At 34.5% G+C, this 15,884-nt stretch overlaps 1 protein-coding gene across 17 annotated transcripts in view; it reads left to right on the top strand.

Annotated features, from left to right (window-relative positions):
* ADGRL2 (adhesion G protein-coupled receptor L2) overlaps positions 1-15,884 on the top strand; it is a 508,892-nt gene that overhangs the window by 469,444 nt on the left and 23,564 nt on the right. For all 17 annotated transcript variants that reach the window (XM_032360956.1, XM_032360954.1, XM_032360955.1 and 14 more), the window contains 5 exons: positions 2,337-2,520; positions 12,192-12,317; positions 12,810-13,015; positions 14,112-14,285; positions 15,236-15,445. In XM_032360956.1, the coding sequence (XP_032216847.1) occupies positions 2,337-2,520; positions 12,192-12,317; positions 12,810-13,015; positions 14,112-14,285; positions 15,236-15,445 (900 nt within the window). The remainder of the gene's footprint in view (positions 1-2,336; positions 2,521-12,191; positions 12,318-12,809; positions 13,016-14,111; positions 14,286-15,235; positions 15,446-15,884) is intronic.

Here is a 15,884-nt window from a genome sequence, read left to right as displayed (position 1 = left end):
ATCAGGCTAATAGAAACAGAAAGCCACTGTTTGGCTCAGAATCCTTGTTCACTCCAGCAGGTTTTTCTCCCTGGTATATCCAAGTAATAGGAAGCATGCTGAGGCTGACGGTAGACTATGCCATTCTAGTTCTGTGTGATAGATCAGAATAACATTACCAGCTTGCATTTGGTTTTATTATGTGAATTTTAGATGTTTCTTTTAGGGTGATGGTTATTTTCTAATCGTACTCATCTGAGGACCATATCCTTAGTAAATCAAACCTTAAGAACTAACCCATATGAGTATGACGACAAAACAAAAGCAGCTTGTAGTTTTGTGGAATAGAGGTTATTCAAAAGCCATGACTACCAGTTTCGGTCAGCAAGATCTAGAAGGAAAAAAAGAACAAAAGAACGAAGTCATGTCCCTAGTTTGCAAATAGACATTGTTGGACTCGAGAACCTGACAAGGAAAAGTGGTGGGAAAGTCCGTTTTTAGGTAGTAATATTCTGAATGTCCTTTTTAGCCTGTTTAATGGGGGCAAAGAAAAAACTGCTGAAGTGTATAGAATTTGTCGTACTGAAATTTTCAGTTCACCTTTAAGGTATTAGTTAATGTATGAAATGTAATAATTGGTATGTTGCCCGGGACATATATCTTAGTGGCAAGAGAATAGCTTTTTCTCTTTGGCAGGGAGAGACTACTTAAGGAATATGATTAGGCTAATGATCGTTTTTGATTCTGCTAGAAAAGTACAAATGGTAATAAATAAAGAGTGTTTCAAATTAATAAAAGCATGTCATCAGCGAGTTATGTGTGTATGTAGTAAGTTTCAGCATGACCTTAATTTCTGACCAGTGTCATTTTCAGTATCTCTCAAAATGAGCTTCTCTGCTCAGATAAGACTAATAAAACTTCTTAAATTACAAATCAGAAGCTGACTTACACTATGCAAATGAAGCGAGTTCCCACTTTGTGACAGAGGATTCATTTGTAACTTAGATTAGAGACTCCAGTCTGTATTTCTTGGTGACTAATGAATCTGGCCTCGGCAGACCAATTTTTGTTCCACTCTAGTTAATGGCTGCGGCAGTATCACTGTGTGCATTTTGACTATTCTGTCTCCCATTAGAGAGAGGGAAGAAAGCCTTTAACGCCACTTGGAAGTATCTTCCACCTGCCAGGAAGGTTATGGGGGCTCACAAGGCAGACAGAACGAGGATATTAAGATGGATTAAGCTAATTACTCTTACTCTGACAGTAGCTTCACACAACTTTTCCCCCTGCTTATTTCAATGTCGTACCTCAAACTAGCAATTTTTGTTGTTGTTCTTTGCACAATGTATGTTCTTTTCCCTCAGTGATTACCAATAGATTAAAACAATTTATGTACGGTCTTAATGACATGTTGTGGCTGGGTACATGGGGTAGAGTAAGTAAACTTAGTGGTTTCAGGTATTCAAGCCATGGTCAGTATATAGCTATACTAAGTATCAGTACAAAGGCCTGCCTTCAGTTGCTTAGCTGACTGGGTCTTACTTTTTATTTGTTATTTTGCATGGTAGTAAACAAAACCTACAAATACGAACATGTACAACCTGGATGTTTATGAAGACCTTATTCTATTTTTCTTAATAGTTCATTAAAATTTTTCATTAAACTATTAGTTTTCATTAAATTGTTCAAATAGGCTTTAAACGTTTTGATCTCTTGATCCTTCTATAAAAACAGATCATTGTCTATCATCTAAGGTGTACTCTCAAGTGTTTTCTAGCTGGATGGAGAATTGGAAAAGTGAAATATTCACAGATAATATATGAACTTTGAAATCATCTTGGTTTTTTCCCCAATGGCGTAATAAGTAGACAATGTTCTAAGGCACAATTTTGGCTATTACTTTAGTTTAGGTTCCAGAAAACAGTATGGTGTAACTTTCAGGCATAAATAAAAGGCTATTCCAGAGACATCAGTGTTTCTATCTAGAACATTTAAACCTTGAGGTCATAAATAAGAGTGACCATGCATGTACCAGTAATACCTCAGGTTAAGAGTTGACATTGGTTGGGCTTCTCTTTGACAATGGAGATATTGTTAGGTAAGTATCCACAAGCCATCTGTTCACATTTACCCTTTATAATCACATAGCAATCTACTAATCTTCAGTTAGTTTTATTTTGAGATGGTAAGATATGTTCCTAATCAGCCAGGTGTATGTTGTTCAGGTGTTCTTCCATCTTGAAGTAAGAGTAAATCATCATGACAGATAAATACTACAGTTGTCACTAGTCAGTGATTGAAAATCACCTTGGTACTAGAAGCAGTCAGAACTAATGGTGGTTTTCTAATGGATGTAGGCAATTGTGGACACAGTGGACAATCTTCTGAGACCTGAAGCTTTGGAATCCTGGAAACACATGAATTCTTCTGAGCAAGCTCATACAGCAACAATGTTACTTGATACATTGGAAGAAGGAGCTTTTGTCCTGGCTGACAATCTTGTAGAACCAACGAGGGTCTCCATGCCTACAGAAAATATCGGTAAGTGAGTACATTGTCAGGATTAATTTTGATTTAGAAGATAAATGTTTAAGAGAATGATGCTTCCTTTCTGAATCTGTTCTTTCCCAGGGCCAGACTTCTCTTTCATCAAATTATTATTGATCACACTTCATAAATTTAATGCAAAAGCCGAAATCTGTCTATATCTTTTAAAAGTTGGTTTTATGTAGGGTTTCTCCCCACCCCACCCCCAACTGAAAAATCATTAAAGGAAAGAAGCTTAGAGTACTTAAATGCCAGTATATGGATTGCGTAAGTAATGAAAGTACTTGGTATGGAACTGTGGCAAATGCTTTTCCATTTTATGTAATATGTTCCTAATGAATTTAAATTACTTTCTGGAATGTGTTCTCCAAATCAAATATTTTAGGCACACAGAATTTGAGCCAAATGTTTATACTAAACACAACTGCCTTCATGTGAAAATGTGGTCTGCGAACTACATCTCCCATAATGCAGACTGTCCATGCTTCATAGATTGCAAAATAGCTGCAGATAGTTTCGAAGCACTTAAATTTGGCATTTAAATGCTGTCCATGAGAGGTGGGAATTCACTTTTGATAATATTTGAAAAATTACAGTACGTACAGTAAAATTATATTCATTTAGGCTTGACTGATGTAGAATTGTTGATTATTCAGAGAGGTTGAACTCAAGCGATATTTATAATATCTTTTAGTAAAGTAAAAAAGTTTCCCAATCATTCAAGTGGGAAAAAAAAAGCCAGAAGAGAACACAGACAACTTTTGCAGCAAAAGAGTGCATTGGCACAACAGGTACTGAATAAGGTATTGCTCTGTGGGACGCCCTATCTCATTGCCTAATTGTGCCTTCCTAAGTCATGGGAATTTGTATTCTAAAATGCAGAAAATAAAAGTGTATAGAATCTGGGGCGCCTCGGTGGCTCAGTGGGTTAAAGCCTCTGCTTTCGGCTCAGGTCATGATTCCAGGGTCCTGGGATCGAGCCCTGCATCAGGCTCTCTGCTCAGCGGGAAGCCTGCTTCTCTTCTCTCTCTGCCTGCCTCTCAGCCTACTTGTGATCTCTGTCTAGCAAATAAATAAATAAAAATTAAAAAAAGTATAGAATCAAATTACAATAACGGAATTTAAATTTAAAACCTCAAGTTTATTTTAAGTAGCTGAAATTTTAGAAAGAAAAAATCATTATGAAAATCATGTTTTTATGTACTATGAGCTTTAGGGATGATAGATAACTCAGTAACTTCAAATTAAATGAAGTCAAGATACGTAATTTGGCTGGCCATGATCTGGGATACTAGTCATAAGGAAAGTGACGCTCTACCATACCTTTAGCAGTAATACAAAATGAAGAAAGCTCCCTCTTTCTGTCTAAAGCTTTCATTAAATTTGGCTAATTTATTAGCTGGTCTCATAAAATCCCTTGTGCATTGAATCAATGTGCATTGAACAATTCTTCTCAAATTTTCCCAGCAATGTACCTGTACGGATAAGAGAGTGTAAACTTGATCATCTTAGAGAGTGAATCATAGAAAATATTGTTTGAAGTGACATTTGTTTTCCAAATCTTCCAATCGCTATCTTTTTAAAAACACCTGTTATTTCCCTCCTACACCCTCTCAAAGAGTGCAAGAATATTGGATGGACCAGCACGACGTGCTATGCTCCCATGAGCCTCACATATACAGGATGCGCTGTTGTTCAATCTCTGAGATATTTCTACACCAGCTTGAGACAGAGTCTGAAAATGTTAATGTCCAGGAAAAGATTTTTTCTAATGCCTGTTTTTCAGAATTATAAGGGATTCATCTTCACTCTGTTTTTTAAAAGAAAATTTTAATTAAAAAAGATTGGGTGCCTGGCTAGGTCAGTCAGTAGAGCATGTGACTCTTGATCTTGGGGTTGTTAGTTTAAGCCCCACATTGGGTGTAGAGATTGCTTAAAAAACTAAAATATCTTTACAAAAATTTAAAAAGAACATTGTGGGTAAAGACTCTTACAGTATGTAGTACACATGTTACTGACTTCTCAAAAATAATGGCCTGAATTTACCATATGCATGTAGATTACCAAAGAATTATCAGTATGAAAGTCATTTTACATTCTCTTGCACAGTTAGGTCTTTTTGTTTGTTGCTAAAATATAATTTTGTGGCAAATACAGTCCATGCTCTAGTATGAGGAAAGCATTTACCTTTTTCCTAGGAACTGTTCTTTTTTTAGACATGAGGACTAAAATAGCTTATTATTCCTTTAGATCCTCACTTTTCTGAAGTTCTTATCTAAATTTAGGGCATGGTACACTATCTTAGGTTATTAAGACAATTTGATTTACTCCTTAGTGATTTCTGCTTGAATCCTTAGTTTAACTTCATTGTGTGATTTATCCTTAGAATATATGACCTCATAAAAATGGTACAGTTATATCTGTCATAAATATATCTGATTATAGCTTTTTTAAGTCAACTTGGAGATAAAATCTATATATAATAGTTGTCATACGTGTATAGTTGGTGAGTTCCAACAAATGCACACTATGTGACCGACAGCATGGTCAACATTCTGTCACCTCAGAAGGGCCCTTTATTCTCTAGCAGTAGATCTGCTCAAACCCCAGCCCCAGATGACCAATGATCTGTTTTCTGTCACCGTAATCTATTTTTGCCTACTCTGGACCGTTAGTTGAATGGCATCATACAATATGTACTCTTTTTGATCGTGCATTTTTACACAGAGTAGTGTTTTTGAGATTTGTCTGTGTTGGTAGGAGCATCTGTAGTCTAGTCCTTTTTGTTGCTGAGTAATATTCCATTATAAGGAAACACCACTTCTTGTGTTTTCATTCTCTTATTAGGGGTTTGCATCGTTTTCCCCTTTTCACTGTTACTTGTAAAGCCGCAGTTTTCCCAAGTTGTCGTACCATTTCATACTCCTGACTGCCATGAGACTTGCCTCACTAACATTTGGGATTGTCAGTCCTTTTAATTTTAGCCATTCAAGTGGCTTGTAGTGTCATCTCATCTTAGTTCTATTTTGCATTTATAGACTCGCTGTGGTTCTTAGGGCTGATAACTATTCAACTCTTACGTGCTTATAGGTCAGTCATTCATGTATTTTTATGTAAAGTGTCCCTATAGTTTCCCCATTTCTATTTGCTCTGTTTTTCTTCTTAATAATGAGTTATGAAGATTTATAATCTATCCCTTATATAGTAAGTCTTGCTGACTGTATGAACTGTGAATATTTTCCCTCAGCATGTGACTTTTCTTTTTATTTTCTTAATGATGTCTTAAGAGGAGCAGAAGTTTCTCATGTTGCTAAAAAGTTATGCACCTTCCACAGCATCTGGTTAATCTTACTTCACTTATTCCTCTCACCATTGTATTTTAAAGCAAATTTTAGTATCATATTACTACTGTAAATACCTTAATATGCATCCCATGCTTAAAAGAACAGTAATATCATTTTCACACATTTGAAGATTAACAAAAATAGTATGTTCAAAAATATGTCTAAATTTACTTCATTTTGTAAATTTGTTAATACTTAATTTGTTTTGACCAGGATACAGACAAGTCCATGTAGTACATTTGATACATTGCTTGAGTCATTTCTCTCTACATCTTTTTTATAAACTTTTCCCCTTTTTTTGAAGAAATTGAGCAGATGATTTGTACTATGGAATTTCCCACATCCTATATTTGGCTGTTTTCATCCCCGTGATACCATTTTACATGATTGAGATGTACTGTAATTGGATCTAGAGGCTTGATCAGGTCAGGTTTAAGTTTGTTTCTTTGTATATTTTCTCAAAGAAATTGCTGCTGCATCCTGCGAAAGAGGCACATGTTAGGTTGTCTTTCTTTGTGATCTTATGATTGATTAGGTGACTTAGGTTTTATCAGCCTAATCCATTTGTTATAAAATTCCGTATCATTTATTTTCCCAGTGGGCTTAGCAGCCAACATGATTGTCAATTTAGACTTAGTTATATTGTGGTAACAAAACCCCCAAAGTCACAGCATCTTGCAAGAGTGAAGGCTTATACTCCTTCACGCCGCATCACCACTGAGGTTTGGTTCTGGCTGTGCGACTGTCATCTTTAGTCAGCTCCATATTGTTTGTACCTTGGATTCAGACTGATGGAGCCTAGAATGCTGCAGGTCTTCTGGCACACACCATAGATTTTCCTGTATGTTCTCTCTTCTTCCCCTCTTCTTTCACTGGAGCCATTACTCAGAAATGAATCTGAAAAGTACAAGGATAGAAAAATATATTAAAATACGATCTATAGCATTGGTTGTGAGGGAGGCTTTCCTATGAATGAAGTGTATTCAGTGTCAGGAAATCTGTGGTACAAGGCATATATTATTTTAAGCATACAGAATATATAGATACAGAAAATATCATAAATAATTTGTATTCCAGTCACCCAGCTGAACCACATCTTAGTATTGTACCATATTCGCCTCACATTTTGGGGAAAATATGGAGTTATCAATAATGTGTAAGTCTTCTGGGTCCTCTATTTCTTGATCAGACCAAGAAGGGTGTAACCTTTCCTTAATAAGCCCCCCCCCCCAAACTTGGTCTACAACTATGTACATTTAACAGTTGCTTTTTACACTTTTAACATTAATGATTTCACACTATAGTTGTGGTTGTATAATTGTCCCTTGCCATTATATTTTTATTCTTATGCATGTTAATATGTTCATCTCTAGTTAATTCTTTTGTTTGATCTAAGGTACATCACAATTATTTAATATGCCAATGATAGGTTTTTTAGTGGCTTATGCTTTTTTGCTAATAATAAGGAAAACCGTGAAGGTTTTTGTATGTCTTTGTTGTCATGTGTATGTGCCTTTCTAGACATATATGGATATACATACCTAGAAATAGAATTTTTGAATGATGGAGCATGCCCATCTCCAACTTTATTAAATACTGCCAAGTTGCTCTCTAATATTGTTTACCAATTTACATCCTCACCTGTTAATGCCATTGTTCTCTCCCCATCAATCTCTTTGCTAAATAACACTTTGTTATTGACATAAATGTTATTGTTCTAATGGGTTAGAATTGATCACATTATTGTTTTAATTTGCAGTTCTCAGATTACTTAATGCCTTTATTGGTTATTTCAGATTTCTCTTCTGTGAATTTGTTCTCCACGACTTTGACGTATGCATCTGTTTCTTTGTAGTTCATGCGTTCTGGACACTAATTCTTTGCAGGCTGTATAGTTTGAAAATATTTTTTCTGTGCATGCTTTCTCTTTTTTACTTTGTTTATGGTATCTTTTGTTTTACAGAATAATGAAGTCAAATTTATCAGTCTGTTCTCTTAGGGTAGGTGCTTTTGGGGTGTTATTAAGCAGGTTTCCTTTTTGGTGTTCTCAAGAAAATTTTCTCTATAGTTATACCTGTAACTTTTTAAATGATCTTATATAAGAATTCAGAAATGATAAAAATTTTGCCTTTTTATAATTTTGTTTTAATATATGTGTTTTTAATAATTATGTTTTGTTTGTGGTATGAAGGAAGAAACTAATTTGGTTTTTGTTTTCTGGGGTTTTTTGGGGATAATATGTTGTTTCAGTACTTTTATTTCATAATTCTTAACTTTTCCTTTTGGTTTGCAAGGCTATCTCTGTTGTTTTCTATACACATTAGAAGTGTGTTATGCATTGCTCCTTTTGTTTTTGTTTGAATGATATTGCTATCTGGTGAGTTCTTTTATTTCTGCTCCTGGAAGAATTGCCTTAGCTGCTTTTGGCATGTCTTCTCCATAAAGTCAGTCATCGAGTTCCACAGTCTCAAAAAATCTTTTTTTTTTTTTTTTTTCCTTACAAAAAGTCTTGTTGGAATTTTTATTAGAATTAGGCTGAAGAGAAGGAAACAAACCGTAAGAGACCCTTGACTGTAGGGAACACACTCAGGGTTGCTGGAGGGGAGGTGAGTGGGGGGTGAGTTAAATATGGATGATGGTCATTAAAGAGGACACTTGTGATTAGCCCTGGGTGTTTTATGTAAGTGATAAATCACTAAATTCTACTCTTGAAATGAGTATCATGCTGTATGTTAACTAACTGGAATTTAAATAAAAATTTGAAGAAATTAAAAATAAAATATTATGTTAAAAAAAAGAATTAAGCTGAGTTTGTAGATTGATTTTGAAAGAAGTTTCACAGATTTATTTACCTGTTGAAGTATCTCAAATAAGATCTCATATAATTCTCCATTTGTTGTTAGGTCTTCTAATGACGTTCTGTATTTTTCCCATTAATGTCTTGCACTTAGAAAAATCAGGTTTATTCTTAGATAACTTGCACTATTTGTTTTTATTGTAAAGTATCTTTTTTAAGGTTACATATTCTAATTGTCTGTTGCTCAGTGTATAGGATCACAGTTGATTTTGCTGATTGCACCCTTGCTAAATTCTTTTACTTCCAATCATATGGAGGCTCTTTCAAAATTGCTATGTAGTTAATTATATCTTCTGTAAATAAAAAGTTTGCTTTTTTCTTCAGTCTTTACACCTTTTTTTTTCTTTTTTCTTAAAAAAATTTTTTATTTATTTACTTATTTATTTGTGAGAGAGGATTAACAAAAGAGCATGAGCCCTCAAGGGTAGGAGTAGAGGCAGAGGGAGAAGCAGGTTCCCTGCTGAGCAGGGAGCCCAATGGGGGCTCTGTTCCAGGGCCCAGAGATCATCACTTGAGCAGAAGGCAGACACTTAACTGACACCTAAGGCCACCCAGGTGTCATACAACTTTTTTCTTGAATTACTGAATTCGTTAGGTCTTTTAGTACAACGCTAATAAATAAAACCCCTAATAGGGGTCTTCCTGGCTTTAGAAAGAATGCTTCTTGAGTTTTTCACTTTGCCTGTAGATTTAGTTAGATAAAACTTCATCTGATAACAAAACCTTTCCCCAGGCAAAGATTTTTTCTTTTCTTTTATTATTTTGTAAACTGTTTTTAAATTGAATTGGTTTTGGTGTTTGTTGATTTCTTTTGGTTAATAATTTTTTTGTGTGCTTAATTTCTTAATTTGGTGAATTACATTAATATATTTTCTAATGCCTTTTAGACTTAACCTCAGTTTGTTCAAGATTATACTTAGTGTCCATATAATTTGTTAAACATTTTTACAACCTTTTAATAAGAGAATATTCTGTAATTTTTTCCTTATGCTGTTTTATGCATCAGGATTATACAAGTCTTATGAAATGAGTTGAAAAGCATTCTTTCTGTATTCTGGAACAGTTTTTTAAGATTGAGTACGTATTTAGCTATTATTTTATTTTCTGTAATGGTGATAAACTGTTAGAGCTTTTCATATTTTTTTTTTCAGTTTTTTGTTTCTTGGAAGTTTTCCCTTTTGTCTGTTTTTAAATTTACTTATTTATTGATATAAATTTATTGATTAATATGAAGTTGATTATTGATTCTCTACAAAGATCTGTATTAATGATCCTTTTAAAATTCAAATTATTACCCTTTTTTTGCTATGGATTTGATTTTTAAGCTTATGTAAATTTACATTGACTGAAATTAAAGTTTGATCAGAAATATTTGTTGAACACAATTAACTCTTTGGGGGGGTGCCTGGGTGGTTCAGTGAGTTCAGCATCTGTCCTTGACTCAGGTCATGATCTTAGGATCCTGGGATGGAGCCCCCACATCAGCTCCCTGCTCAGTGCAGAGTCTACTTCTCCCTCTCCCTCTTGTTCTCAAATTAATAAATAAAATCTTTAAAAAGAAATTAACTCTTTGTACGTATATGTCTATATTTGGAACTTTTCATGAAAACTCAAAAGATTTCAGTTTTTTACCCTGTCTTCTGTCTTGCTTTAAGAAAAGTTAGGAATTGGAAAAAAAGAGAAAAGTTAATAACTGAGAGTCTCTTTCAGTGTAAAAAGAGTGAGGCATACATTAGATGTATATTTTTCTCTTTTCTTCCCCTACTTTTCCTTCTTCCCACACACATGGGATCTGATATGATGAATGAAGATCACCTACCTACCCACCTGCTTAATATTTCTCAGCGTAAACCAATAAAATAAATATTTTAACCAGCTTCTGCTGCTTATAGAATTCTAAGATTTGTATAGCTGTCATTATAAATTTGTATTTTAGGTGCTTGACACATGAAAATCTTACAATGTTCTGATTTCATAGATAAAACTAAATCTATGTGTAATTTACACAACAAATTTATGAAAGATTTAGAAGAATAAATTATTATCCAAAAGTTACTACAATAGTATAAGTTCTTATCTGTAAAAGGAAAGGGGGTGGATGAATTAATCATATCTGTGTGTGTGTGTGTGTCTACAAACACATATACTCACCTTTGTCTATGTATGGAAATAGCTATACAAAAATATATACCAGTAGAGTGAAGTTCAGAGAAAAATGTATGAACTGTATGTATTGAATTATTTAAAAAGTATTTGTTACTTTTAAAAATTCTAATATATGAAACTAATGAATTTTGTATATAATTCCTCTCATTTCATCAGTAAAATGGCATAATCTTATTACTAGTATAAAGTAGTTGACTTTAGCAGAAACAATAGTACTTTTCCATTCTTTTTAAAAATTATGTGAATATGATGAATATTGATGTAAAGTATTATAATCTTTATTGGAATTATAGTAGATATGTTTATGTTGATGACTATTAAATTATGTGTGTGTGTGTGTGTATGGAAAAAAAGTTTAACATTGGTCTTGTTGATTGGGTTAATGTTCTTAGTGTTGTATGTCAGCTTGTTTGCCTTTCCATGAATTTTTGAACTTTGGAATATTAAGTACAGTAGTTGAGTAAACTTTTACTATAAAGGCCCAAATAATATATATCCTAGGCAACTAAACCACATGGTCTGAGTTGCAAACGCTTACCGGACATTGTAGCACCCAAGCAGCCATAAAGAATGTGTAAATGAGCATACATGGATGTATTTTAGTAAAAACTTTATTTACAAGAAAAGATGACAGGACAGATTTGGCACACAGGGCCTGTTTTGCCCAACTTAAATATGTAAACATTTATAGTAACTAGTGAGAATTAATGGGAGGTTTTAACATAATGCCAGACATTTTCTCATAAAATGTTGTGCTGTGCTGGTCTCACCAGGTTTAGAAATCAGAGAAAATCAAGTATTGCAAAATTGAGCTATGCAATCTCATTATCTATTAAAATGTATCCTATGCAAAGAAATAAATGTATACATGTAATAAAGGCACTCAGATTTATGCTTCATATTTCATTTTGCTATTGTCAAGGAATGTTCATTGAAAAGTTATTTAATGTACAGAGCCAAAAAACTCATTTTGAAATAGGTTTGTTTATTTTCAATATAAATGAAACTTTGAAAGTTGTGCGCTTTCAGCTCATACACCATTAGTATTCCTAGGGTCAATGTCTGGAATTAGTTGATAACAAAAGATACAAAACTATGAAAAAATGTTAAAATTATTATATAAAAATTTTTAGAGTGGTCAAGGTTTTAGACCTCCTCGAGTCATTTAGTTCATGATTTTATTGAAATGTAACAGTAAAGTTTTGTAAGTAGAAAAAAAAGAAGCAGTGGTTTTCATGCAATTATCATTTGCCTCTTTGTAGTTTAAAGAATGCCCTTTTCTCCTTCCCCTCATCCAGTTCTGGAAGTTGCAGTACTCAGTACCGAAGGACAGGTTCAAGACTTTAAATTTCCTCTGGGCATCAAAGGCGCAGGCAGCTCAATCCAGCTCTCTGCAAATACTGTCAAACAGAACAGCAGGAATGGTAAGATGGAGCAGAGTCTTTTAAAAATTGGCAGGTTTTTTGTTCATTTAACTCTATTAACCCTAAAATGCCAACTATTTGACTCCTAATGTAACAATGCTGCTTACCATTTAAAAGCAGATTTAAAATAATGCTTTACTCTTTCCCAAGAAACTTAATCTATAGAGTCCATAAGGACTTTTTTTTCCCTTTTATTCTTACTTGAATGTATTTTATTTTATTCATAAGCATATTTCCTGGAAAGGCATATGACTGGGGCGCCTGGGTGGCTCAGTGGGTTAAAGCCTCTGCCTTCGGCTCAGGTCATGATCCCAGGGTCCTAGGGATCGAGCCCCGCATCGGGCTCTCTGCTCCTTGGAGAGCCTGCTTCCTCCTGTCTCTCTGCCTGTCTCTGCCTGCCTCTCTGCCTACTTGTCATCGCTGTCTATCAAATAAATAAATAAAATCTTTAAAAAAAAAAAAAAAGGCATATGACTACTTTTACCTTCCTAGGGCTTGCAAAGTTGGTGTTCATCATTTACCGGAGTTTGGGACAGTTTCTTAGTACAGAAAATGCAACCATAAAACTGGGTGCTGACTTTATTGGTCGGAATAGCACGATTGCAGTGAATTCCCACGTCATTTCCGTTTCACTCAATAAAGAATCCAGCCGAGTCTACTTGACAGATCCTGTGCTTTTCACCCTGCCACACATTGATGTAAGTTCTATGTGCTGATGAAGTAGTGGAAGGTTATAAAACCAGTGAGGAAAGAACGCAAAACTTGACGTGCTGGGGATGGGGAGAGAGGGAATGGGAAGATTGCGGAGAGGAGAGGAAAGACCTTTCCATTTGAATTTCAAATGTTGGATTAGGTCAGACATAAGTTTATTTAAGTCTGTGAACATAAAATTAAATGAGCCTGGTTCAGTGATTATTAGAACTTAAGTGTATTCTTAATGAAAGCTAATTCAGTAATCAACAGGAAAATGTAAATGACTGTAATTTGTTTGAGAATGAAAATTAACTCTTACCTTAACAGCAGGATAACCGAACATTAACTCTTAGGACTCTGCCTTTTTAGTGTGGCAGACCTTTTTGTTTTTGTTTTTGTTCTTTTTGACTTTACTGATCCTATGTGACACAATTGTTATCAAGCATTGGGTTTTTAAAAATCTAGGCTTGAAGACGTGATTTCTCTGCAGTGCCTTAGAATGAAGTTGGTTTAAATTATTGCACTGTGTTGGAAGATTGCAGGATTTTGGCTTCTGTTATAAGCAGAATGAATAAGTGCCCACAGACAGCCCAAGTGTATCTCCAGAATCGGCAAAGAAAAAAAAAATTCGTGCAGGCATTCTCTTACATCTGCTGCAGTTGGTTCACTCTCTTAAAAACCCTGATGTTGCTAACATGTCACTTAGAATAAAAATGGGCCCCAAATCGATTTTAAAACACTTGATCCTTACAGAATTTTCTCAGGACAGGACAAATTCATGGGTGTCATTTTGTCAGAAAAGAAAAAAAAAAAATGATTCCAATGTACCATCAGTATGTAAAATCATAAGATGGAAATTGTAATTGTGTAAAATGGGTCTTTGGTAATTTGGAGTACACTTTAGAATGTTTCGGACTATAAAACCCCTTTTAAGTTAGATATCTGCCTTGTATAACATAGTCTACAATTTTGCTGATGAAAAACTTTATAGTCCGAAACATGCAAAGTTTAATCTAAATTACCTTTTACACATATTAAACAATTGCTATTGCCATCTTAGAGTGTAAAATCCTAATTTTATCTTGTCATTTTATTTCCCAGCCTGACAATTATTTCAATGCAAACTGCTCCTTCTGGAACTACTCAGAAAGAACTATGATGGGATATTGGTCTACCCAGGGCTGCAAGCTGGTTGACACTAATAAAACCCGTACAACGTGTGCATGCAGCCACCTAACCAATTTTGCAATTCTCATGGCCCACAGGGAAATTGCAGTAAGTATTTGCACTTCTAATTAGTAGCAGAGAAAAACCTCAGGAGATTCAAAACAGCTTTATAATAGTCCCTTCTTTGGGTGCTTATCGTAACTAAAAAGCAAACAAAGTAATGTGGATTTCTAAATGTCATTACACTGTCCGTATATTTTTTGAATGTCTTGGCACTCTATTTATTGTTACTTCTCAAAATCATGTGTTTTGCAGATTCATTCTAAATTTTTCTCCTTTGGGCAGGTGTTTAGCAGAGGCAATCGGGGATTTAAAAAATGAATAGCGATGGGTCCTACAAAAGAGACCGAGGGCTCTAAAATTGAACACACTCTCTTCATCTGGAATGTTTGAATCTTGTTTTACAGCTTTTGTTTTAAGTTTTTCTCACAACTTTACACACTGTGCAGAACTGCAGATTTTAAAGGTCAGGATAGCTTCTGGGATGTTTCTTCATATTCCTTTCTGTGATGAAGGGAATGATAGCCAGAAGATAAAAACATTTTAAGAAATAGAGCACGAAAACTCACAGGTCTGTTGTGTATTTGACTCAGTATATAAATAAATATCAAAACTCAAGGGGGAAATGAAAACTTAAAATTTTTTAGTTAGCCAGGAAAGTCATTAAGATACCAATTATTTTTAATCATAACTGAATATCCTTTATCCTATTATATAAATATCTGGGTTTATGTAGGTAATTATTTCAGCCGTTACTTTGAAATGATTGGATTCTTGCATTATTTTCTAGGTAAAATCTTTCACTTTCTTAGGTCATTCTTTGGATATAAGATAAGATTGATCTGTTATGTGATCAAGTTTTCATTTTAGCTTGAACACATAAGAATATTCATAGAGTTTGGTATTAAAAGATGAGCTACCATGGTGAAAGCTGTCTTAACCTTTTAGTTGAAGCAATGCAGGAATACTAATGTTCCTCATACTATTTTTGTTTTCAGTACAAAGATGGAGTTCACGAATTACTCCTTACAGTCATCACCTGGGTGGGAATTGTCATTTCCCTTGTTTGCCTGGCTATATGCATCTTCACCTTCTGCTTTTTCCGTGGTCTGCAGAGTGACCGCAATACTATTCACAAGAACCTTTGTATCAACCTTTTCATTGCGGAATTTATTTTCCTAATAGGCATTGACAAGACGAAATACATGGTAAGCACCCCTTCAGCTTATCACCCTTGGATCTCTGACAATTACTATATCAGGTGTGAATCCACACACGATGCCTATATAGATATTTATTTGATCTTGTAACAATAAAGTTGACAGTGGTGATCTTGGCAGATAATTTGTAATAAAAGCGTAATCGTTAGGTATTATTATTATGAGCGAACTCATTTCTTGCATTTATTGCAGATAAAAATGCTTTTGCATTTTTCTGGGTCGTTATTAAGACACGTAATTTGAATAGAAGAGTGCCAGGGACACTGAAATGAAAAGATCCTATTTTTACAGTTTTCATTTTGCTTACATAGTCATTCTGGTCAGTGATCATTTCTTCGTCTTCTGAGCAATTTGTTCATCATCAGGAGGCCTCCGTGTCAGAAATAGTACTTAATCAGTAGTTAATGCTTTACCCTGTATTCATCTG

This window comes from Mustela erminea, chromosome 10 (genome assembly GCF_009829155.1).
Source record: "Mustela erminea isolate mMusErm1 chromosome 10, mMusErm1.Pri, whole genome shotgun sequence".
Classification (NCBI taxonomy): Eukaryota; Metazoa; Chordata; class Mammalia; order Carnivora; family Mustelidae; genus Mustela; species Mustela erminea.
The sequence above is the reverse complement of the archived record's forward strand: the minus strand, read 5'-3'. Positions and strand labels throughout refer to the sequence as shown.